At 40.5% G+C, this 26909-nt stretch overlaps 1 protein-coding gene across 2 annotated transcripts; it reads left to right on the plus strand.

The window, feature by feature from the left end:
- The first annotated feature begins 1460 nt into the window (after positions 1 to 1460).
- Positions 1461 to 23213, plus strand: cldnd1b (claudin domain containing 1b). Of its 2 annotated transcripts, none has more exons than XM_039767423.1 (5): positions 1461 to 1531; positions 11016 to 11777; positions 13139 to 13246; positions 14457 to 14594; positions 21963 to 23213. In XM_039767423.1, the coding sequence occupies exons 2-5, from the start codon at positions 11492 to 11494 to the stop codon at positions 22181 to 22183; spliced, it is 753 nt and encodes a 250-aa protein (XP_039623357.1). In that variant the 5' UTR covers positions 1461 to 1531; positions 11016 to 11491; the 3' UTR covers positions 22184 to 23213. The 2 variants fall into 2 exon arrangements, with proteins under 2 accessions (XP_039623357.1, XP_039623358.1); XM_039767424.1 differs by lacking the exon at positions 1461 to 1531 and adding an exon at positions 1685 to 1778.
- The last annotated feature ends 3696 nt before the right edge of the window (positions 23214 to 26909 follow it).

Consider the following 26909-nt stretch of genomic DNA (forward strand, 5'->3'; position numbering starts at 1 on the left):
AGCTCTATTTATAGATTTAAAGGTGCTCTATCCAAAACCAGTGTTTGAGAGACAAAGGTTACACATATAACTGTGTTAAATCTATCTATCTATTATATAGCACCTTTCATCTCTCTATTATATTGTGCATTTCACATCTATCTATCTATCTATCTATCTATCATTCTTGTTACTAGCATGTGTCACCACAAGGGGACGCTACTGAACCAGAAAACCCACAGACACTGTAATATACAGTAGAATTCCAGGTTCAAATACATGATTTTATTTGTCATAAATGCCTTCTTTTCCAGAACACCAACAAAAATGCATAATTTACAATTCTCTCCTTCCTCCTCCAAGAATGTTGCCCGCTGCCTCTCGACTCTGACTCGATTGAAGTGAAGTGGCAGGCTTTTTTTTAAACTAGATGTGGGAAATGCTTTCCTTCTCACGTCCAGGTCTCCCTGATACCAGGGCAGTGCTCCCCTGGCAGCGCCCTCTGGTAGTATCCAAAGACCCCCAACAGGGCTACATTTCCAGACTCCAACTCCCATGCCACGCTACAGGTGTCTTAATCTTGTCCAGCCTTGAGGGACACTGCCACCTGCTCTGATGGAGAATTAACTGCTCCCAGTAAGCGCGTTTGCCCAGTTCATCCATTATGGCCTCCTGGCGGGGTATGAATCCATCCTTTATCCCTGCCGGGATGCCCGTCCTTTCTCCCTGACACCTACACATGCTGTTTGTTTTCATTGCATTCATGGCTTTCCCCGCTTCATCAGTAACATTTTAAATCTCCTGCATCTCTGTTTCTATTTCTACCCTCAAAACAGTGTCATCAATATATCAAAATGTATTAAAACTACTCCATCGAGCTTTATTACCTTAAAATGCTGCTGACGATATTTTCAGAATATAAATTGAATCGACATGTTGAAAGAACACATCACTGCCGAACTCATCCTCTCTTAGTCCAAATTTATTGCGATAAACCATCATTCTGTTCGAATAAATTCCTTTTGATTTCAATACAGGAGTTAAGAAATTAATCTCAGATCTTTTCATTTACTATCCAGTTCTTATAAGCAGTTAATTATTTTTCTAATCAATGAAACACAAATGTTATATATTACAAATCTAGGTGCAAGAAAATCATAAGGTAGCAAACGATAGGACTCGTGCTACTGTATTAATTACTGGATAAACTTTCACGTAATTAAAGCTATACTTTGAATCGTCTATGTTCTGCTTCTTATTTTTTAGCGTGACAAAGTTTCTATCAGTATAACAGTTCATTTAAGTGGCTGCGTTGTGTACTTCGCATACTATTCCATAAATAGCTTTAACAAAAATAACAGCACTTGACAGGCAAAGAATATGCGAAAGTGTCGTTTCCCAGGGGCGGAGTTTCGTGGGGGCGGGACGTGACGGGGCGCGGCACCGGTGGCTCAAACCTCGTCCTCGAGGCGCGGTGACGTCAGCCACATTCGCGCGACACAGCCCGCCGGAAGTGGGAGTGGGGCTCTCGATCGGAAACAGATTTAAGGAGGTGAGCGGATATTTACGTTAATTTTTTTAAAACGATAAAAAAAAATCGCGTGTTACTGTTTACAAAGAGCAGTTTGTATGCCGTAACTTTTCAGGCTAGCGCCTCTCGATGCAAGAGGGATATTTCTAGGCTAAACATCATGTAATTTTTCTGCTTGGTGTGCTGACTGAGACGGACGGCTTTGATTTCGTTTGATCAAATAGACGAGCTGTGCGTGAGGTTTGCTGAAACAGAATAAATAAGTGCGGTAATACTCAGATCACGTTCATGGAGGATTGATGTTTGATAGCAAAATTCAAATTCTTTTTCTGTATGCCATCCCGAGACCCGCTGCGTCACCCAACTGAGTTTGCGGCTGTTGCTTGACTTCTCCTTAGGAACTTGTTCAGTTTAATTTTTAATAGCTGGTGTAGTATGAATTTTTCGGAATGCTACGTGTTCTTGCTTTATAAAACTGTTGGATACTGCACGGTGGCGTAGCGGTATGAGCCGTTGAAAGGTAGCTCCACGAGCAAGGGTTCTACTCCTTAATTTCGCGATCTTTATGTCGTATCCAGTAGAATTTCCCGATAAGTAACCTGCTATCAATTGATTCGGCGGGGGTGGAGAGCCTGTTAGGAAAGCTGATTAGTTGATTTATTTATTCGAGAACAGAGATGTGCGAATGCCAGCCGAGTGTAAATCTCAGCAATAATAAGGAAGATGTCAATGTAACCCACTCGTTCATGAAACACAGCCGATACTTTATGGAATATTTTTTATATTTGCCATAGCAATCGTTTATTTACATCTAAGTGCGCTCCGTGGCTCATTAACTCCGGTGATGTTACGTTAAATTCTTCTCACCGTCTTGCCTTATTTCTTTAGGAGTCTCTCGTTTCTGCACATTTTTTGCTTGTAGTTGGATTATCCTTCCTTTTTGTCTGCTAAAAAATGTAGTCTTGAAAGCAGCGTTGGGCTCAATTTATGAATTAACTCTGTAATTTGTTCATTTCATTTCAATGAAATTCTGCCGGCGCATCTGTGTGATTAGTTCGATTTTTTACTATTATTAGGGTTGTCCAGCCTCGATCTTTGAGGGTTACTGCAGCTGCAGGTTTTCATTCTCTCTCTTTGCTTACTCAGTGACCACTTTTTGTTGCTAATTAACGTTATCTTCTCCTTCATTATAATTGACTCAGACCCCTCAATTGTTCCTCTGTTCTTTAATTAGCAGCCAAATAATACCGAGATACAAAACGAGACAACACGTGACCAGCTAACCAGCGTCTGTCATTCATTCATTCATTTGAAAATAGAGAATAGGCTGATCTGCCCAGGTCCACAAATTCCCATGGTGGGCTTAGACAAAAGAAAATTTTAAAAATGTCTGCAGTGGCAGAATGAGAGCACCAACAAGACAAGGAATTAAATGCACGAAAAAACTATAACCCTGTGGTGGGCTGGCACCCTGCCCGGGATTAGTTCCTGCCTTGTGCCCTGTGTTGGCTGGGATTGGTTCCAGCAGACCCCCCGTGACCCTGTGTTCGGATTCAGCGGGTTGGATAATGGATGGATGGAAAAACTATAACCTCCATTTAACTTAAAATAATTAAGGCAGTGATTCACACTTGATATTTTCAACCTGAACCAATATAATTCTTTTTATCTTATCGAACCCACAATTTTTAAGTCGAGGCAAATCATTTAGGGTCATTGGGTGCAATTCACTCTTTTTTTACTGAAGTAAACCTGTTCTTTAAGTTGTTACAATTTAAAATGGTGTATTGGCCGTAACCTGTTTTTATGTTGTTAGAAATATTATGATCATAACACATTCCAATGCTGTACTTTTTACATTTATTTAAAAATCTAGTGCAAATACACCAGCATTTTGCAGTGTAAGTCTTAAATATACAAAAAAAATGATTAAACGTTTCTACAGCTTTCTTGAAAGTATGTTTTATTACGAGTTCTTTAAGCAGTTGAGAAACAGGGATACTCTGTTATAAGTCTGCTGCTGAAAATGACCAGACCTGTATCGCCACGTCCACTCCACACAGGAAAGTGTTCTTCTTTTTTGGCAGTTGGAAAGCCAGCACGCTGGAAAGTTCGACCAGGAGAAAATACAAACGGCTCCTCAAACACAGCACACGAACAACCTAAAATATTAGGTTAACTGAAATAGGACTTTTTATGCTTATTCCCTCCACCATAACTTACTTTGGTACAAACAATTTTTTTTTTTACTTTGATTGAGATCTGAAACCAAAGCTACAACACTGAATGACTAATCTTAAGTTGCTTGAAAGAGAAAATGTACGTTGAATGAACAACATCAATGTTATACTCTTTTCAGTGTGGCGGGTTTAATTAACAAGAATCAATTAGGACACTAGTTGGAGTCTGATGCACCCGTTTCGCCGGTCGTCTGTTCAGTCGTTTTACTTCACGTTTTGTTTTGGCTTCAGTTAAAAAAAAGAAATTATTTAGTGGGCTGAGTACTTAAATGAAGGGAAGTCAATCAACAGCAGAAATTATGAATAAGTAAGAAAGTCACGGGGAGGAAAACCTGCAGCCACTGTGGCCCTCCGTGATCGGAGTTGGGCAAACAAAATGAAAGTTTCAATGTAAGACGTATGAAGACCGGTAAGGTAAATTAAGTAAACTGAGAACCTGAGGTTTTGTATATGCAGCTTATACCAGTACAGGCTTACAAAAATAGCTTTTCTATTTTTATAAGTGTGAGGTACTAAGTAAGGTGGTGTGAATTGGTACTGTCTAGCTTGCTTTAAACCATATAATACAATAGCTGGTAATTTTCACAGATACACTTAACGTTTTCAATGCTATAGCTTTATCTTTATTGCACAGAGCCACCATTACATTCTCAAATTTCACATCATCAAGGCTGAACCTAGTGAGTTCTGGTTGTCCTTAGTATGGAATGGTAGGCTTAGGTGACTTGGTACCTCCTGTGTGGCTGTGGCTGTGGATGGAGCTTTGGTATCCATAAACGTAAAAAGCTTTGTTCTCTTATTTGGGGGTTCAGAACAAACTTGTGTATTTGGAAATGTTGGTAGAGAGTGAATCTTGTTCATTAGTAACTCCTTGATGTTGTGTTTTTCTTCACCCATCCACCAGTAAAGTCTGAATCCTGGGTCCAGGGTGACAACCAGTCCATGTCTTCAAACCTTGCCAGATGTTTTTCAGTAGAAGATTGAGTTGTTGTTACAATTTTGCTTGGTTTCAAGGTGGCCGCTACATGGTGAAGACCTCGGAGCATTATTTACATTAATAACATTTTGCCGAGGAGAAAGAAACTAACGACGCCTGCTGCCTAATCCCCACTAATTCCTTGTATTCATCTGTTATTGGTGCCAGGATACGGTTCAATAGGAGGGCAGCTGGTACTTGTTGAAGTGTGGCATCTGAGTGAGTGTCTGTTATCATAAGAACATAGCAAGCTGGTTACGTTTGCAGATGATACCAAGATAGGTGGATTAGCAGATAATTTGGAATCCGTTATATCATTAAAGAAGGACTTGGATAGCATACAGTATGGGTCGGTTTGTGGACGATGAAATTTAAAGTCAGTAAATGTAAAGAATTACACATAGGAAGTAAAAATGTAAGGTTTGAATACACAATGGCCGGTCGGAAATTCGAGAATACACCTTATGAGAAGGATTTAGGAGTCATAGTGGACTCTAAGCTATCGACTTCCTGACAGTGTTCAGAAGCCATTAAGGAGGCTAACAGAATGGCAGGTTATATAGCGCCTTGATGTATGGAGTACAAGTCACAGGAGGTTCTGCTCAAGCTTTATAACACACTGGTGAGGCCTCACCTGGAGTCCTGTGTGCAGTTTTGGTCCCCAGGCTACAAAAAGGACACAGCAGTGCTAGAAAAAGTCCAGAGAAGAGCGACTAGGCTGATTCAGGGCTACAGGGGATGAGTTATGAGGAAAGATTAAAAGAGCTGAGCCTTTACAGGAGATGAAGAGCAGACCTGAATGAAGTGTTTAAAATTATGAAGTGAATTAGTCCAGTGGATCAAGACTGTGACTTTAAAATGAGTTCATCAAGAACATGGGGACACAGTTGGAAACTTGTTAAGGTTGAATTTCACAGAAACATTAGGAAGTTTTTCTTTACAAAAAGAACGATAGACACCTGGAATAAGCGACCATGTAGTGTGGTAGACAGCAAAACTTTAGGGACTTTCAAAACTCGACTTGATGTTTTTTTGGAAGAAATAAGTGGATAGGACTGGCGAGCTTTGTTGGGCTGAATGGCCTGTTCTCGTCTGGAGTGTTCTAATGATAAGAAATTTGTCCAACGAGAGGAGACCATTCGGTTTATCGAGCTCGTTTGTTTAGCTTACAACTAAACTGTCCCAGTATCTCATCCTGAGTCTTCTTATAAGGCTGTCAATGTTTCTGCTTCAAGATCACGTTTCAGTAGTTTGTGTAAAGAGGAGCTTCCTGGATTCAGTTTTAAACGCTCTTCAACTTTAATTTCCACTGATGTCTTTGAGTATGTGACTCACCCTTAAGCCGAAAGAATGTTGTTGGATTTAATTTATCAATGCCTTTGAGGATTTTAAACACCAGGGTGAGGTCCCCACATAGTCTCATCTGCTCAAGACTAATCAGATTTAATTCTCCGAGTCTGTCACAACAGGACGTGTCCTCAAGCACTGAGATGCACTTGCTTGGTCTCCTCTGCACAGCTTCAGGTGCTGCTATGTCTTTCCTGTAGTGTGACGACCAGAACTGCACACTAAACTCCACATGTGGTCTTGCAGGTGCATGATGAGTAGGTTGAGCGTAACGTCCCCTGACTTAAATTCAACAGTTTTTATGACATAACCCTAACATTTTATTCTATAAATTGCTTGTGATTCAAAGCTTATCCTGGCAGCAAGATAAGGCTGGAAGAAATCCTTGGCATGATCACACACACACACGTATTTAGCCAGCTTTGAATCAGTATTTTTGTCTTGACTTTCAGAAAGCATTTGATAAGATGCCACACAAGAGGTTGGGCATCAAACAAAGAAGTGGGAGTTCATGAAGTTGTTGTTTAGATGGGCACAAAATTGGCTCAGACACAGGAAGCAGAGGGTGACGTTAAGAGTGGTATTTCATAGGGGTCAGTGCGGGGTATACTGCTATTTTTAACCATTTAAATCATATCATAAATCACATAAATGATATAAATCATAAATGATTTGGATAGGAATATAAATAACAAGCTGATTAAGTTTGCTGATGATGACAAGAAGGTGGACTGGCAGATAATCGAAAATCCATGGAGTCATTACAGAGGGACTTGGACAGCAGACAGGCTTGGGCAGATTTGTGGCAGATGAAATTTAATGTCAGTAAATGTAAAGAATTACACGTAGGAAGTAAAATTGTGAGGTTTGAATACACAACAGGAGGTCTGAAAATCGAAAGTACCGTTTATGAGAAGGACTTAGGAGTCGTAGTGGACTCGACACAATCATCTGCCAGACGGTATTCAGAAGACATTAAGAAGACTAACAGAATGTGAGGTTATATAGCGCCTTGATGTGTGGAGTACAAGTCAAAGAAGGGTCTGCTCAAGCTTTATAACGCACTGGTGAAGTCTCATCTGGAGTCCTGAGTACAAAAAGACATAACAGCAGCAGAAAAAGTCCAGAGAAGAGCGACTAGGCTGATTCCAGGACCACAGAGGATGAGTTATGACGAAGGATTAAAAGAGCTGAGCCTTTACAGTTTAATCAAAAGATGATTAAGAGGAGACCTGATTGTAGCATTTAAGATTATGAAGCGAATTAGTCCAGTGGATCAAGACAATGACCGTAAAATTAATTCATCAAGAACACGGGGACATAGTTGGAAACGTAAGGGTAAATTTCACATAAACATTCGGATTGCTTTTCTTTATACAGAGAACCACAGACACTTGGAATAAGCGACCAAGCAGTGTGGTAGACAGGATGAGTTTAGGGACTTTCAAACCTCGATGTTAATTTGGAAGAAGTAGGTGGTCAGGACCAGTGAGGTTTGAGGGCCGAATGGCCTGTTCTCGTCTCGATTCTTTTAACTTAACCTATCTTGTTCATCTTTCGTTATTGAGACGGAAAACCTATGCAGACAAGTACAGAGTGGTCCAGATCTAATTATGCAGATCCAGATCATCTGGATGACTTTGATTTATGCGGGGACAATTCCAGTTCGGTGCAAAGACGATTCTTCATGTCATCAGTTCACACACTTCTCGATGGTCCGGGATTTTTTGGGTGATTTACTATGTAATAAGTTATAGCGTAATGAAAATTGTATAATTAGATCTGGACCACCCTATAGAAAACAAGTAAAATTCATACACACAACATCTGACGAGAGGATGATAGAACCGCAAGGTACACTTGGCCACATCCGGGGAACAGTCTTCCACAATCTACACGGACCTCTAATGTTCTTTTGTGAACTTGATGATACAGGCAGTGATGTTCTTTTTAGACCACATGGTTTTCTTCCTTTCCAGAGATTATGGATATTACTGCTAGTCGGCTTGTATCTTATTGTTATCATCTTATGAACATAGACGTTGAGTTAAAAATAAATCAAGCGATCTGCAAATCTAAAACCATTTGTTCTGGACTGGAACTAGTACTATTTGGTGCTCTCCTGTTTACTTATGTATGCATCTTTGTAGTTGCTAATTTTCAGATTTTACTCCATAAATACACTGCAAATTCTTGTCTGCTCCTTCTCAGTTTGTGGTCATCAGTCTGTGTTCTTGTTTTTTTATGTTTCTGCTGCTGTACGCATTTGAATTTCCCCTTGGGATTACTAAAGTTTTGTCTAATCTAATTTTAGGACAAAGGTGACTGTAATTCTTGTGGCATAAAAGCAACATCTGCGTTAAATTCCTTCACGCGGCATTCATCACGCCTGAGTTAAATACGTTCAAAATGAGGCATTTCTGGTGACCTGGAATGTTCTTCATCACTATTATAAGTTAAAGAGCCATTTTTGTTCACCTAATGGCCTTTTCTGTTCACTTACTTCTGTATTGTAGCGACGTGTTCAAGACATTTGGGCGAACATAAACCAGACGCGGGTGTAGCTATTTGGCTCCGCTAACGACATTCACACTTTTGTTTTGCTTTGATTGTTCAGTTATTTAATTCTGTTATTAATAATTTACCATGCTTGCTTGCACATTTTATTTTGTGCTGTTAATGTAATCCTCTGTCTGAGCTGCCTTTATGCAGCACATAGTTACACACAGCTTACTGCGAGAAGCCAATGTTGGCACAGCATGCAAAGAAGAAAAAAATCACAAAAGCCATTTCAAGTACTGGATTTGTGACAAAAATGCAGCTATAGACCGTATTTCGCTAATTATCTACTTGTGTTAAAGCCAGAAATGAAGTTCCAGAACAGAAAATAAATAGCAAGCACAGGTTGGGTTGCATCTGAGCTCGTATATATTCATATTCGTGTGTTTCTGCATGCATTCGGAGCTTTTGTGTTAAATCAGTTGATACACACGAGGGTTGTACTGAGTGTAATACAGTGCATAACTACTTATTAGCACTATTAGAGACGTGTACAAGCAAAAGGAACCCTTTGTTTGCAACTTGGTACAATTCAAAATTGTCTCCACCCGTCACCACTTCTGAACCCACACCTCAAATCCACTTTGGGAAAAACTGTCTTTGGAAACTCCCTGGTTCGGCATCTGATGGCTTCTTCTACTTTGCCTGTATCATCGAAGCTGTCGGTGGCCATCCGCTCCATGGTTTGTCTTTAGAACTGGTTTTGCCTTCTTTAAACCTTTTCACTCATTTTTGAACATTTGAACAATCTAGACGGGAACGGGCCATTTAGCCCAAAGGGCTTACCAGTCTCACCCACCCAGTTCTTCCAAAATAAGGCCTTTCAGCCCAACAGAGCTTGCTAGTCTTATCTACCCAATTCTTCCAAAATAGGACCATTCAGACCAACAAAGCCCACCTGTCCTATCAACCCAATTCTTCCAGGATAGGACCATTCAGGCCCACCCAATTCTCCCAGAAAAGGACCATTCAGGCCAACAAAGCTACCCTGTCCTATCCACCCAATTCGTCCAGAATAGGACCATTCAGGCCAACAAAGCTCACCTGTCCTATCCACCCAATTCTTCCAAACTAGTAGCTGTTGGCATCAGAGGTAGCCTGCAAAACTGGATCTCCAGTTGGTTAACCGGCAGGAGACAAAGAGTACAGATAAGAAGAGAACACTCCACATAGAGGAAGGTTATCAATGGCGTTCCCTCGGGGTGTATCCTTGGAACTTTTACTTTTTCTGATTTCTATTAATGACATTGATCCTGGTATAGTTAATTAACTTAACGAAATCGATTCAGAAATATGCAGAAGCCATTAAAAAGCAAATAAAATGTGAGATTATATCATAATTTAAATCAAGAGTTGTTATGCTCAAAATATATAATGCACCTGTAAGACCTCATCTGAAGTACTGCGGCTATTTTGAACACCACAGTACAAGAAAGACATAGCAGCACTTGAAGCTGTGCAGTGGAAAGCAACCATGCACATCCCAGGATTTAAGAACTTGTCCTACTGGGCCATAATCAGAATTAAACCTGTTTAGTCTCGAGCAGAGAAGACTGCTGGGGGTCCTAATCCAGGTCTTCAAAACCCTCAAAGGCATTGACAGAGCAGATCCAGCAATGTTCTTTCAGCCTTAGGGTGAATCACATACTCAAGGACATCAATGAAAATTATGGGCAAGTGCCTTTAGTACTGAAGCCAGGAAGCACTTCTTTAGGTGAAGAGTTGTGGGACCCCCGAGACATGGAGTTGAAGCATAAACTGTCGTAGAATAAACTTTGCTCCATCTTCAAAGGTGGCAGCTACAGGGCCCAGATGAGAATGGAGAACATTTCTTTATTTGCACAGAATTCCACACACGTGTCTCAGTCCATGGAGTGAGCAATCAATTAAGCAGTTCATTTATTTGTATACTTTTTCTAATTACCGCCACCTCATCTAATACATCATGTCATCTGACACCCCTTTTGAATTTTAAACACACCCCTTCCCTTCTCTTAGGTTTGCCACACCCCTGTCTTTGAATAGTTGCCGCCCACTTCCACATCTCTCTCTTTGCACATCTCGCCCACCGTACTTTATGAACCTGATAGAAAAATGTGTTCAGGTCTGCCTAGAAAGTTTATAATCAGAATTGTGTCACTTGAGTTTTATACAGTTTACAGTTTAATAATGCAGGCACAGAAATTTAGTGTAAGCTCAAGTCAAGACTCTGACCACAGCAGCATTTTTCACCACAATGTCAAATTCTGTGTCAGAAAATTGAATTTCCTATATCATACTGCTGCAAAGTGTCTTCTGGGTTGTCCGAGTTTCTGAATGCATTCATGACTGACAAATGAAAATACAAACACTAATTATATAAATATATTTTTTTTATTTACAGGGAATCGACCAATGCACCTCACACACAGAGTATGAAAGCAATACGAAAGAAACAGGCAGTGCAACTTCATTATGGAATCAAATAATATTCTCTGGTTGAGGATCTAAGAAGGGGACACCAGAAACTACCCCAGATGCTGAAGAAAAAAGTAACGTTTATGAATACAGGGAACTCGTAGGTGTAGGTCCCCTAATTAAAAGTAATTCAGGGTACCTGCTATATAAATTGGGTTGAATGTTATTTTCAGCAAAGATGAAGATTGTATAAAACGCAGAGCTACTGGACTTTAAAGAAGCACAACTACAAAAGGAAAACTCTGGAAGTTTGATGGATCATAAATGGTGTCTTGTGGAAATGTAAATGTATATTTAAGAGTGTTGCATCAGAGTCTTGCCAGATTTGAGATCATTCAAGTATATCCAATAGAGCGATCAAACTCTTCCAGTATACACCTAACTGAAGCCTAGACTACCAAGATGATGGACAACCGTTTTGCGACGGCCTTAGTGATTGCATGCGTCCTTAGCCTCCTGTCAGCGGTGTACCTCTGTGCTTCAATAGGAACAGACTCCTGGTATGAATACCACAGCCCACCACTAGTGAAAGACAATAGCAGTGTCGATGTTTCCCAGCGCTGGGAAGATTTTAACGAGATGGATGAGAAAGCATATAGTGATGTGCTTTTCCAGATGAATGGGACTGTTGGATTATGGAGAAGGTGCATTTTAATGCCCAGAGACTTTCACTGGTATCAGTCCCCAGGTATGTCTGTATGTCTGTCTTGTAGTCCCTTTTATTATTTAGATTAGAAAGAAAGAAAAAATCTAAAAGACTAAAAACCATTCTTATTAATATATATTAGTGTTTTCTATTAGTAAATCAAATATTTATATCATTGCATATGTTGTATGATGTCTTTCATATCTGTGCCTTTTGTAGCTGTCTATATTGAACCATTAATTCTATATCTGCTCTTCATTTAATAATTTTCATATGTCTCACTGTGTGTGTGTATCTGTTATATAGTGCCTTTCATATCTATCTATTATATAGTGCCTTTCATATCTGTCTGTCTGTCTTCTTTCTCATGGCCATGAGCATCAACAGGTAATTCAAATGAGGCAATTCCCTTATTATAAAGAAATGACATGACAGGGGATCATGTCCACAATCTAAGGGCCGTTCTTCAGTCTCATGAAATAACATTGGCAACCTGCAAATCTTGCTCTTCACCAAAGTCTCATCCTGTGCTTTGACTTCGTAAAGTCCTTCATTGAATGATCACAAAAGCTCAGCTCACCTAGATTGAGACTTGGCTTCCCTGGCGACCAGGATGCTCACGTCAGGGAATTCACCGCCCAAGCCTCCCAACTCCTGCTGCCTTCTCTGCCTTACGTGGTCAGTCGTCCTTTTGCCGGTCACTCCTGTTCCTTCCTACAATGCTCAGCGGGAGCCACCACTTCCAAAAATTCTAGGTGTTGGCCAAACACCCTGGCTAGGGCTCAACTGTCCAGCTGCCTGCCTGCCTGCGAACCTTCGCTCGCTCACACTGGCTCTCTCTCTCTCTCTCTCTTTCTTCTCGCTGCTTCCTGCAACCTCCATTTCTGTAACTTTCTCTTTCTTCTTCCTCCTCCTCCTCGGCCGCCTCGCGCTACTCTTTATAACGGGGACGTGATTCACCTGTGGCAATCGGAGGCTCCCAGAACCAATTACGAATGCGGACGACTCCTCACCTGTGCACCTAAGTGAGACTCGCCCGCACCGCAAATCACCACAGGAATCCCTTCAGCCACACATCACCACGCCCTCTCGCTAAGCCACGAGTGCTGTGATTATTTATTAAAAAATGGCCCTTTGGCATGAGCTGTGGACCTGCTATACCACAGAGAGTCAGTGTGCCATATCAGAGTTTGTTCTGCCCTGGTGTCTCCTGTATAAATGTCTCCGAAAGACCCCCTCATTGGAATATGTGAGTTCCTAAAACTGACTATCCATCTCAATGAATCATTTTAGAATTGTCATTGGTTTGGGATAAGGTTTGCGAGATCTTTACCTTTGCCACATCTAAGAGAGCCCTTCGATTTGGTGTTTAACCTTTTGTGGGTGCCTTGTTCCTTTTTCAGATCCTCAGCTGGTGACGCAGTGTGTGAGCTTCACACTTCCACAGCAGTTCACACCAAAATACAACGAACCTGGTAACCACAACAGTGGAGACGACATGCTAAGAACCTGTAAGTTAATACTGAATTATTTTTCACAATTTATTAAGAAAAGTATATGAAACATGAACACATATTTACATAATTTTTGGGACAAAGTCACATTTTTCCTTGATTTCCCCCACTACTGCACAGTTTAAAATTCAGATGTGAGTAAAGCGCTCATTGCAGTCTTTCATGGAAGGGGATTTGCACACTTTTCTGCCTGGTAATCATATCTGGATTGTTTTATTTGTAATTTTAAACTGTGGCACAGAAGGGGAAATCAAGGACAAAAATTTCTTTGTCCCAAATATTATGGAGGGCTCTGTATCTACACATCTTACTTGTGAACATAACAACCTTGTACTCTTTTAGGGCAAATGGCAAGGGGTAATAATCAGCTGCAGACGTTGGCAAAACTCACCATCACATTTTGGGCAGACCCTCTTTAGATTGATTGACTTGGTATCAACTTTAGCTGATATCCAGGGCAGAGGGGTAATAATCAGCTGCAGACGTTGGCAAAACTCACCATTGCATTACGGGCAGACCCTCTTTGGATTCATTGACTTGACATTGACTTTAGTTGACGTCCAGGGCAGAGGGGTAATAATCAGCTGCAGACGTTGGCAAAACTCACCATCGCGTTACGGGCAGACCCTCTTTAGATTCATTGACTTGACATGTGTGAGGAGCGCAGAGTAAATGACTTCTAGAATGGCACGGATGTCGGGCAAAAGAGCAAAGCGAATGGGCAAAACAAAATACTCTGTGGCCATTGCTGATTTTTTTTGCTTGTTATTGCTTATTATTATCAGACTCTGACTTATCAAACTCCAATCTTGATGCAAGTGATCTGAAAATCAAAAAAGAAAGGCAGGTATCTGTTTTTTTTTTCTCTCCATTAAGTGCCTTTCAGAATATAAATGGTTAGAGAAACAGGTTTGTAGTAAGTATGTAAGCCATGTGACAGCTGATCTTGGAAAGCTACCGTTTCATGTTAAATGCATACAGCGCTTGCTTTGTACAGTATGCTTTTTGGGAAAAATATTTAGACCTGGGAGAAAAGGAAAAACAAAATGAGCCCTGAAAGAGTTAATAGTCCTGTACAATAATTTGAGGAATATGTTAAATTGTCATAATTTCGTAAAATTGGTTGCTTCTGTGCTGTTGTTACTACCGTTTGGGCAGTACAGTAGATTAAGTGTGCCTCACTGCAATTGTCTCTTTGTGTCCACAGACCTTTGGCGCTGCCAGTTTCTCCTTCCATTTGTCAGTCTGGGCCTCATGTTCTTTGGAGCCCTGATTGGTCTGTGTGCTTGCGCTTGTCACAGTTTGTATCCTACTCTTGGGACAGGAGCACTGCATCTATTGGCAGGTAACTATGGTCCTCGATTATGAGAACTGAGAATACAGAAGTGGAGTTGTGGCTGGAAGACATGCATTGTGACATCATCTCACAACATCAAAGCCGTATTGTTTTGATACAAATGACAGTTTTTTTGAGTTCATTAATATCTGATTCCAGCTGCGGTTTAATATACTCTACTGAAATTTGTAGTTTCTTTTAATCTGCTACAATGTGCAGCTTCAGTGTAGAAGACATACAGTCAAAGTAAAAAGTATGTGAACCCCTAGGAATTCTCTATTTATGTCTAATTCCCATATAAGACATGGTCGTATCTTCATGTCAGTCCCAATAATGAGCAAACACAGTCTCCTATAACTAAAGATACACAGATTTTCAGAGAATTTTTGACCATATTGAATGAATCATTCAAACTGTGAAACTCAAGGTTGGAAAAATTAAGTGAACCCTAAGCTAATGACTTTTTAAAAAGCTCATTGCAGTCCGAATTTAGCACACATGGAATCCATTTAATGAAACAAGTTCAGAGGTGTACCCTAGAATGACTTTGATTGATCACAAACACTATAAAGTTTGAGTTGGAGCTTTTGACAAGAAGTATATCCAGATGGGAATCATGCCTCACACAAAAGAGCTGTCTGTGGAGCTAGGGTGGTCCAGATCTAATTATCCAGATCCAGATCATCTGGATGACTTTGATTTATGCGGGGTCGATTCCAGTTCGGCGCAAAGACGATTCTTCATGTCGTCAGTTCGCACACTTCTCGATGGTCCAGGTTGATTTACTATGTAATAAGTTATAGCGTAATGAAAATTGTATAATTAGATCTGCACCACCCTATACATAAGGCTGGAAAGGGTTACAAAGTCATCTCAAAGATTTTAGACATTCATCAGTCTACTGTTAGGCAAGTTGTCTATAAAAGGAGACCTTTTGGTATTGTGGCTACTCTGCCTAGAAGTGGGCCCCTGCCAAGATGACCCCAAGAGCACAACGCAAAGTCAGCAGTGAGGTTAAGAAGAACCCTAGAGTGACAGCAAAGGACTTGAAGGAGTCATTAGAACTGGCTGACATCTCTGTTCATGAGTCAACTATACACAAAGCATTGAACAAGAAAGGAGTCCATGGCAGGACACCAAGAAGGAAGCCACTGCTATCAAAAAAGGGACATTGCTGAATGCCTGAAGTTTGCGAAAGAGCACTTGGACATTTCACAACGGTACTGCGAAAATTTTTTGTGGAGTGATGAAACCAAAATTGAGCTATTTGGGAGGAACAAGCAGAACTTCATTTGGCGTAAAAAGGGCACCGCATATCAACATCAAAACATCATCCCTACAGTAAAGTATGGTGGAGGGAACATCATGATTTGGGCCTGCTTTGCTGCACCAGAGCCTGGACAGCTTGCCATCATGAAGTTTTAAGATAATGTGAGGGTGTCTGTCCGTCAACTTAAGCTCAGAAGAGGCTGGGTGATGCAACAGGACAATGACTCCAAACATCACAGCAAATCCACAGCACAATGGCTTCAGAAGAACAAACTCGGCCTTTTGGAGTGACCCAGTCAGAGCCCAGATCTCAATCCTATTGCTGTGGAATGACTTGAAGAGAGAGAGACATACACAGAAGACTAGCTAAGAATATGGAAGAGATGAGGCAGTTCTGCAGGGAAGAGTGGGCTAAAAGTCCCCCCCACACAATGTGCAGGTCTGATCTGCAGTTACAGGAAGCGCCCGGTTGAGGTCATTGCTGCCAAAGGACGCTCAAACCGTTATTAAATCCCAAGGTTCACTTACTTTTTCCACTACCACTGTGAACGTTGAATGCATTTGCAAAATAAAGACATGAAAGAATGAAAATTTTTTTGGTGTCATTGGCTTAAGCTCATTGTGTAGATCAGTAGCTGTGACTTGGATGAAGATCAGATCACCTTTTATGACCAATTCATGCAGTAAACCAGATCATTCCAAAGGGTTCACATACTTTTTACTTTGACTGTAGATTGCGGATTCCACTAAGCCTTGGGCAGAGTATAGGCTCACTTATTTTAATAGAAGCTATTAAATATGCCTTTCCCTACAGCACTGCTTCCCACTTTCATTTCTTATTCAGATTTGACATCCTCGCCTTCTGGGTGTTTTTAGTTTTCTCTGATTTCAAGCCTTACTTGGAAGAGAGAAACAGTGAAAGTGAACAATTCCTTAACCAGCCATTGTGTTAGAACTGGCAGGCTTCTTTCTGTTTGTTAAAATGGCTTGTGTTGCTTTGCTTTGCATATTCAAATTCAGGGTTGACTTGCGGCTTTCATCATTGTAGTAAAAATCTAATGTAAATTTTATGTTTACAGTGGTGTGAAAAAGTATTCAATCCCCTAAGTTTCTGTATGACAAAAGATTTGTACACATGCTGTATTTATCCATTTAGTATTGTGGAAGATGGCGTGGACACCGATGGTTCAAACACCCACACACGTTTATTATACATATTATATACAATTGGTTCTCACACACAACCCCAAACTCCCCAAAAGTCCAGGCCTCACAATGCCTGTTCTTGGCCTGCCTCCTCTCCTCTCCTCCGAGCTCAGTCCTCTTCCACCCGACTCCAGCCATCGAATGGAGGGAGGCGGCCCCTTTTATACACACCCTGATTAGCTTCCGCCGACACTCCCCAGTGTGGCGGAAATACCGGCTGCGCACCCGGAAGCACTCCAGGTGTCCCTGGTCTTCTTCCCCCCAGTAATTCCTAGTGTGGCAGAAGTGCTGAGAACCAGGGCTCCTCAGGCATTGGGGCGCCCCCTGGCAGTAACCACGGGCCCTTATAGGGTTGAGCTTCTATGCTCTGATCCCATGGTTCCCAAAGCCACCAGGGTGGTCGCCCCCTCGTGGTCAGGAGGAGGCGTAAGCTCTCCTCTGGTCCTCCTGGGCGTCCTGGCTGGGTACCACCCCCAGCCACTCGCCTCAGTATTTTTAATGTGAACTCCTCTTATGCTCTAACATCATATTTCCAGATTCAGAATAAACCATTTTCTGTAGATATTTAATTTTTGTCATGCAGAAAATTAGGATGGCTTTCAAGCAGGGTTAAATATTTTTGCACCCCACTGTAGATGCAGTGAATTCACTTCACTTTCCACACACTTTACCGTGTTGTTGATTTTATTTGAAATGGTTCAATTTGCGATTTATGCCCATCAACCACCTTGTACTCAGTGACCCATAATGACAAAGTGAAAACTTCTTTTCACAAAGGTTTACAAATTTAATAAATAACAAAAACTAAAATCAATCAGTCCTGTGAGTATCCAAAGCCTCCGCCGTGGCATTCCAAATTGTGCTCAGATGCCTATTGTTTGCTTTAATTCTTCTTGAGATGTTCCTAGAATGTGATTGGAGTCCACCTGTGGCAAACTGAATTGATTTAATCATGAATTGATCATTTAGAAAGACGCATGTGTACCTGCGTAGGAGATCCCACAATTCATACTGCCTATCGAGGCAGAAACCATGCCATTAAGTCCAAGGAACTCTCTGTAGACCTTCGTCATCAAATTGTGATGAGGCAAAGATCATGGCAAGGAGATCAGTCCATTTCTAAAGCTTTGAGTATTCCCAGAAGCACAGTGTCCTCCGTAAATGTGAAATAGAAGACATCTGGAACTTTCCTAGAGTAACCAGACGAGATGGGCCAGAACCCAGCGGTCACTCTAACAGATCATCAGAAATCCTCTGCTAAAATGGGAAAACCTGGCAGCACTCAATCAAACAGGTGTTTATGGTAGAGTGGCTAACTCTTGTAGTTTGTAATGTGGCAATTATAGGACTCTTGAGGGCATGAGGATTAAGATTCTCCTGTCTGATGAGCCAAAAATTTAACTTATCCGCATGGTGGTAACAGCAGCATGCTTCTCATTGCCAGGGATGGGAAGGCAGGTCAGAATTGAGCGAAGGAACAATGTAGCCTCAAACTGCAGTGATGGTTCACTTTTCAGCAAGGCAATCACCGAAAATGTCTGACTGTCCTTGAGTGGCCCAGACTTTAAAACTCACAGAACATCTGTGGACAGAATGGACGATGGCAGTTTACAAACTCTTCCCAACATGTCTAACAGAACTTAAGTGGATCTGCCAGGAAGAATGAAATAAACTGCGACAATCCTGATGTACACAGCTGGAAGAGACACCCCGGGAAGACTCTAAGCTGTAATTGATACCAAAGGGGCTGCCACACAGTAGCGAATGAAGGGTGTGAATACTTCTCAGAATGAGAGATTGCAGTTTGTGAGTGTTAATAAATTTTAAAACCTTTCAGACAAAACATGTTTTCACTTTGTCATTATGGTTTATTATTATGTTAATTAAGTGCAGATTGATGGGCAAAAATGTCCACTTAAAATCAAGCCTACAACACAAGAAACGTGTAAGAACTAAAAGGGGTCTGAATGCTTTTGGAATCCTCTTTATAATACAACAGTAGCATATACTATACTATAGTGTAAGAAGGCAGGAGACCAGTCATTCAGATGAAGTGGTTGATATCATTGTACTTATTTGAATGCACCATTTTAGTTATTTGCATGTTGTATGTTTTTTTGTTTGAAGGCAAATAAGAACTTTGAGTTCACGGCTGCCTAATTGAATACGCTTACAAGCTTCATCAAAAAAGCCAAATTAGCCCTGGGGACAAATAAAGATCTGTCTGTATGTCTGTCTCCCTGCCTGCCTGTCAGTCTATTCTGTACTGGCCTTCATATCAATCTACCTGCATGTCCATTTATCTATTATATAGTACCTTTCCTATCGGTCTGTCTGTCTTTCAAGTCTATTATATAGTGTCTTTCATATCTATCAATCTGTCTCTATGTATGTCCGTCCGTATCTCCTTCCAGTTATCTATTATAGTGCTTTTCCATATATATATATATATATATATATATATATATATACTAATAAAAGGCAAAGCCCTCACTGCTGACTCACTCACTGACTCATCACTAATTCTCCAACTTCCCGTGTAGGTAGAAGGCTGAAATTTGGCAGGCTCATTCCTAACCGCTTACTTACACAAGTTGGGCAGGTTTCATTTCGAAATTCTGTGCGTAATGGTCATAAGTGGAAGCTATTTTTCTACATATACTGTAATGGATTTGAGCTCGAAAGCCGTGGGGGGAAGAGTTTCGTGTGGCATCATCACGCCTCCCACGTAATCACGTGAATTGACTGTCAACGCAGTACGTAGAAAACCAGGAAGAGCTCCAAAAAGGGCTGAAGAAAACGTGCAGTATATAATTCAGAAGGCAGCGAAACAATAAGAAGCGAGCGAGTGACATATACAGCCATATTCATGAGTGCTGCTACTTCGGAAACAAAGCACGATGTAAACCTAAAGTTTAAATTAAGTTCATAGACAGGCTGCCGCTCGCGTTTCTCATGCCCACGGGTAATGCGGGATACAACTTTAATGAGAGGACGCAGGATATAAACGAGAGTTTAGATCACTTTGTAACTCCAAGTAACTGCAAACCAATACTGGGCAGGGCACATGCATCATTTTCAAAACATTAACCGAACAGTGTTTTTTTAATTTATTTTTCTGAATACGTTTTTGTTAACTTAGTTCAGTTCAGAGTCGTTTCAATCAATAGATTTTGATTTTCACTTTATATATTCAGGAGTGAGTTTATATACTCCGATGTTGACTTTATATAATCAGGAATGACTTTATAAATTCCGATGCTGACTTTATATATTCAGGTTTTGACTTTATATATTCCAGCGCTGACTTTATATATTCTGACACTGACTTTATATATTCAAGTTTTCACTTTATATGTTCAGAAAAAAGTTTTGACTTTATGTATACCGACGCTGACTTTTTATATGTTCAAGTTTTCACTTTATATATTCCGACAATGACTTTATATATTCAAGTTTTGACTTTATATATTCGGGAATGTCTTTATATATTCTGACGCCGACTTTAGATATTCACAAAATCAATTTATTTGCATGTTTGGCACCCTATAGTATTTGTGTGTGTGTGTATATATGTATGTATGTATGTATTTATATATATATATATTATATATTTTATATACAAAACAATTACATTGTCAATCATGTTACGTTATTATTAAAATGTTTTCTTTTCTTTTTACTTCTCGCTGCCAAGCTGGTATTTTGATATATATATATATATATAGAGAGAGAGAGAGAGAGAGAGAGAGAGAGAGAGAGAGAGAGAGAGAGAGAGAGAGAGAGAGAGAGAGAGAGAGAGAGAGAGAGAGAGAGAGAGAGAGAGAGAGAGAGAGAGAGAGAGAGAGAGAGAGATGGATGACAACAACACTCATATCAAAGACAAAACAATTACATTAACAATCATGTTACGTTATTTTTAAAAATTTTTCTTTTTCATAACTTCTCTAACACACTTCTTCTCTGCTGCGAAGCGCGGGTATTCTGCTAGTGTGTATGTGTGTGTGTATATATATATATATATATATATTGCGAAACTATAAGAAAGAGACAATACTCTCATGAAGGTTTGGGGTTTTGCCTTCCCCGTATACTGAAAGGTCCACTCGTCTTGTAAAGACTTTTGCATTCATACAATGAACTACAGCCAGGACAGGGTAGTATTGAAACAGTCTGATTTATATACGGGACGGACAGAAAGTTATGTACAACAGGTATGATGGGAAAATCCAGGAAACGTCAGAGATGATGTGGAAGTGTGGAACCGGAAGCGATGTCATCAGAATGGGATAGAGTAGCCGTTGTCGTAAACACGGAAGGGAACTCGAGTGTGTGTTTTCATAAAGGTTTGTTTATTTGTCTGTTTTCCTGCTGAATAAAAGAGAGAGGTGTTAGTTCTCTGTTCCAAACCCATTTCCTGTGAATTATAACCCTTAGTTGAGCCGGTCGGCTGCTCCCTACTCGTGCGTGTGTGACAATATATATATTTATATTATTACTATTATGTATTATCTTTCCTGTCTGTCTTTGAAGTCTAATATAATCTATCTATCTATCTATCTATCTATCTATCTATCTATCTATCTATCTATCTATCTATCAATCTTATAGTGCCTTTCCAAATATAGTCTGTCTGTATGTCGTATCTTTCATATCTATCTCTCTGTTTGTCTATTATGTTGAGTCTTTCATATTTGTCTGCCTGTCTGCCACAAATACATTTTAAGGCCACTTTTATTGTTGCCCTTTTTCATGGCAGACATAAAGGCAAAAATTTTTTTTTTTTTTTTGGGCCATTTCCATTTTAGTACATTTAAATGCAAATAATCTTCTATTTTTCTTGTTCTATTAAGACATTTACTTGTGTTTTTCAAGTCTAACATTTTTAATTTTTCTTTACAGGAGTGTGTACTCTGGGCACAGTGGGCTGCTACGTGGCTGGCATCGAGTTGCTGCACTGCAAGGCAAAGTTGCCACCAGGGGTAGAGGGGACGTATGGATGGTCCTTCTGTTTGGCAGCTGTGTCTGCCCCACTGCAGTTCATGGCAGCTGCCTTATTCATTTGGGCCGCCCGCACAAATCGACAGGAATATTCACGCATGCAGGCTTACCGAGTTGCATGAGCCTGAGAGACAAGTGGACTTGTAGCCATGTGAATGCACTGTTTGTGTACTGCAGCAGTGGCGCAGTGGTCTGGCCGTGCACTGATGAACATTTGAGGTTTTGCTTTTTGCTGTTTGGTTGGATCATGGCAGGAGAAAGAAAGGTTAGTTTAACAAAAGGAGTCAGGTGGGTTACAAAATTCAGTCTTACCATTTAATTGATGGAAATGCAAAATGAATTGTCTTTCTCCTCAGGTCTAGCTCTTTTCTAATTTTAGGTTTAAACATTTCTTGTTATCTCCATAACACTTAAATTTTTGATTTCATATCGTCAACAGATGTGTGAAAACAAATAGGAAAACGTACTTAAACCATGAGATGATCCCAGATTGCCATGCCTGCGTTAAATTACAGATTGCAGTGCGGTATGAAGACTGTAATCATAGGTTTAACGTGCATATCATAGATTGTAACTTGCATACTTAAACTAAAAAATGTACAATATAGACATGTTCTTTCAACAACTGAAATTTCTTCAAGCTAAATTTATTTTACTTTTCTCAACCATCGTGTTTCTTGCCTAGCAACACTGAGAGTAAGGCCGGAATAAACCCAGAATGGGATGGCACTCCATCAAATGCCATACTTTCATGCCATTTCTTTTTTTGAATAGGTGAATGTCTGGTTTTACCCTTCGAGGGCACTAATAAACCATAAAAAATTTTTAACAAGGGGCAGGTAAGGTAGTAACATGCTCTCTCGGCTAAAGTGAGAAATATTCTGACCTTACACAGAAAGAAACGCAAGCGTATTATTTGCACAGTGAGTGTGTTAAATTGCAAATTTAGTTATGGGGAAAATTGAGAAATGGCAATTTAATAGTTATTTTCTCTTTTTTTCCTCTACTAAATTTAAAAGGAGATTAAACAGACCAATGCCGCATTTCAGTTTTAGTTCATGATGAGCAAAGACGTAACTTCTTTCGGCTGCTCCCGTCAGGTGTCGCCACAGCGGATCATCTTCTTCCATATCTTCCTGTCCTCGTCATCTTGTTCTGTCACACTCATCACCTGCATGTCCTCTCTCACCACATCCATAAACCTTCTCTTAGGCCTTCCTCTTCTCCTCTTCCCTGGCAGCTCTGTCTTTAATATCCTTCCCAATATACCCAACATCTCTCCTCTGCACATGTCCAAACCAGCGCAACCTCGCCTCTCTGACTTTGTCTCCCAACCGTCCAACCTGAGCTGACCCTCTAATGTCCTCATTTCTAATCCTATCCATCCTCGTCCCAACCAATGTAAATCTTAGCTTAGTGAAATCGCTCCTTCAGTTTGCTTTACAATTAAATGTCATAATAGGAAAACTTTGTAAAGTAAAATTTTGTAAGTTTTTTAAGCTCAATAGTATCCTAAGGGATATTCCACCACCAGAACCACTCTTACTTTCCACAGCCAATCGTCTGCCCTTCCTTCCAGGTGGTTTGACGCAATACCGTCGTGCTGCCAGTTCCACCTCACACCAAGTAACACCATCTGCCTTTAGTTTCCCCAACTTCATAAGCCTCTCGCTGGTGGTCTCATACCCAGGTCATTGTCTTTTAGTTTGGGTGAAGTGCTCTGTAGCCACACACCCCACCTCTTTGCACGCTCTGCACCCTAATCAATGGTGCCATGCTGTTGCCTCATCGAGAACAAGGCTGTACATGGGACGATAAAAATCAGTGTGCTGATGGTGTGGACTTTTGCTTGAGGTGAAACACAATTTGTTTTGCAACTTATTTTCTGAAGCGAAACTTCACTTTCACTCTGAATTCAATTTTGCATGAATCATTTAGTAAACTACTAGTTATGTAGGCTTCAGGCGCTATCCCGAGTTTCATTCGTTCAGTGAAATTTTCACATCGACAACTTTGTTTTCAAAGAAGTGTGATGGTTATTTAATGCAAGATCGCCCACATGTCCATTTTCTGCGTTTGATTTTGCTAGATTATAAGAAGCCATACATGCTAAACTGACCATTATTGCTAAATTTGTTAATTCACTCTTCTTCTGAACCTTTACAATATGATACAATACAATTTATTTTTATATAGCCCAAATCACACAAGGAGTGTCGCAATGGGCTTTAATAGGCCCAGATTTTTGATAGCCCCCCTAGCCTTGACTCTCTTAAGAATTACCAAGAAAACCCTTGTAGGAAAAAAATGGAAGAAACCTTGGGAAAGGCAGTTTAAAGAGAGACCCCTTTCCAGGTAGGTTGGGCGTGAAGTGGGGGTCAAAAACAATGGGGTAAATACAATACAATACACAGAACAGAACATCGTCAATACAATAGTACAATAGAAATATTACAAGTACAGAGCAGAATTCAACAGTAAATGATATCCCATAATACGATTTGGATTTGTTCAGAGTTCTGGATACCTCGACCGTCAAGCTGCCTCTCCCTATTGGCCATTCCTCAGCTGATTCAGCACTGGGTCAGCCAATCCGAAGAAAGAACCCCTCCACCCCCCTGATTCCGGCGATCCTCCAACAGAGATGACTTAACCTTAGTAAAGTACCTTATTTTACTTACCTTTACATAATTACAAGTAATTCAGGAAATAACCCCAGCCAAGAGGCCAGATTATCACAGGGCATACACACATGTAGGCATTCTCACATGCTGGGTAAGTTTAGAGAGTTCACCTAATAGGTATGTAATTTGGTGCTTGGCAGACAGAGAGAATTCGCCAAATCCACTCCAATCATGTTTGTGCCAGAAGATGTACAGCTGTGTGAGGCCGCAATTTCAGTGACCCATGCAAATGCAGAACTTGCTAAAATGAGCTTTTGGAGGTTTTTCAAGCTTTGTAGGTTAGAAAATAAGAGAGATTTCTCCCTAAGGGTTATTCCACCACAGAAACCCGCTCACTAGGACTTTCCTCAACGGCTCTTCAGAGATGCCCCCAAAGTTTCACAGCACGTTCCATGCAATATCATCGCATTTTCTTGCCTGGATGTTCATGTTGCCACTTATTTCAGGGCAGGTAGCACCATCAGTTTCCCCAACTTCATAAGCTGATTGGCGGTGGTCACATACCCACGCCATTGTATTTCAGCAACGTTGGCAGAATTTCAGTAGACATCCCTATCTGGGATGCCAGTTGTACATACATGCACTTACTAATTCTTGCATACTGAGTAGCTTAGAGAGTTTACCTCATACACACATTTTCTGGTCAGAGAGAGGGAATGCTCCAAATCGACTCTAACCAGGTTTGTGCTAGAGGCAGTATTATTAATGCCCTATTCCAAATGTAGAATTTTTGGATGTTTTTCAAGCTTTGCAGGTTGGAAAGTAAGAAATATTGCTCTCTAAATTTTAGTCTGCTGCCAAAAGCACTCACTTCAGTGATTCCTCCAAAGTTTCATAGCTCCTTCCTTGCGGTTCTATGTAATGTCATCACACTGCCTTGCCTGCATATTGATGTTGCCCGTTCCAACTCACACCACTGATTTCAGGGCACAGATAACACCATCTGCTCTCAGTTACCCCAAATTTCATAAGGTACTCACCAGTGGTCGCATAGCCACGGCAACACTGGGAGAAATTCAGGAGACAACCCTAGCCAGGAGTTCAGTTCATCAGTGGGCCTACAAGAACATACTGATTTCTCGCACACACTGGAGAGTTTGGAGAATTAACCTAACGGACACATAATTTGGAATGGTGGGGGAAACCTGTGCAGATAGAGGGCATGCGCCATGTCCACTCCCACCAAGACTGTGCTAGAAGGTATACAGCCATGTGAGGCCACATTATTAACTAGAGTTACTGCTTGTGATGTTTCACCTACAAATGTTGTTCTGTTCATGGCAGAAAACTTGTGCTTGTTCGGCACAAAAAGCAATTAAAAAAACGTCTTCCCCATGAAGGAAAAAGCTATCTACACATGGCAAGCATTGATTACATCTCTCTTAATAAAATTCAGCCGCAAAAATGCCGTTTCCATCAGACCTGACTATTATTTATTGTCTACATTGTAATAAGGCGAGAGGTCAGTGTGTCACATCACAACTTTGCTAATTCAGGTATCCATGTTTCTTGAGCACCATCACACCGGGAACCACCCCTTGGGAGGGCATTCACCAAGTTGCTTATAATTCCCATTTGTCATATAGCAAATGAACACAGCAAAGCACTGCACCGACCTAATCTATATATTTGTTAATAAAAACTAAAAAAAACTTTAAGAAATACAGTGCTAGTGTTAATTCTCTTTAACTGTATATTTGGCCAAATTTAAATTTATTAACATAACACATTTTTAGTTTAATAGTATCAGTTGAGGTTTTAACAGTTTCGATTTAGTTTTGAGATACGTCATGAGACATTTTTGTCTGAAATTGAGCACTTCCTGGCTCGGCAGTAGACAGATACCTAATTTCTTGACCTTTTGCGTGCAAAAGGTAAAAAAAACAAAACAAATAAAATATAAACAAAGTGACTGAAACTCAGAGCAGAGGCAAGAATCCTAGTTAAAAATCAGGCAAGACACGAATTTCACTGGCAAAGAGAGTGCTTTTTTTCTGTGATTTAAAAGATTTATCTGCAGATCGAATAATGCATGGTGCCAACACTGACCTTTTATCCCATCATGTAGATCGAGGTCTTGACCTTGGAGACCACGCCCCTTGGAAACAAGACATGACCTTAACAACCGTTACACAAAATGGTGTCTAATATAGAAAAGAATGTA

The sequence above is a fragment of the Polypterus senegalus genome, chromosome 10, assembly GCF_016835505.1.
Source record: "Polypterus senegalus isolate Bchr_013 chromosome 10, ASM1683550v1, whole genome shotgun sequence".
Taxonomy (NCBI): Eukaryota; Metazoa; Chordata; class Cladistia; order Polypteriformes; family Polypteridae; genus Polypterus; species Polypterus senegalus.

Bases quoted from the DNA above. Each gene is read 5' to 3' on its own strand.
- cldnd1b (XM_039767423.1), top strand. From the start codon at position 11,492: ATGATGGACAACCGTTTTGCGACGGCCTTAGTGATTGCATGCGTCCTT. The intron at 11,778-13,138 runs GTATGTCTGTAT...TTCCTTTTTCAG, and splicing joins TCACTGGTATCAGTCCCCAG to ATCCTCAGCTGGTGACGCAG. The intron at 14,595-21,962 runs GTAACTATGGTC...TTTTCTTTACAG, and splicing joins AGCACTGCATCTATTGGCAG to GAGTGTGTACTCTGGGCACA.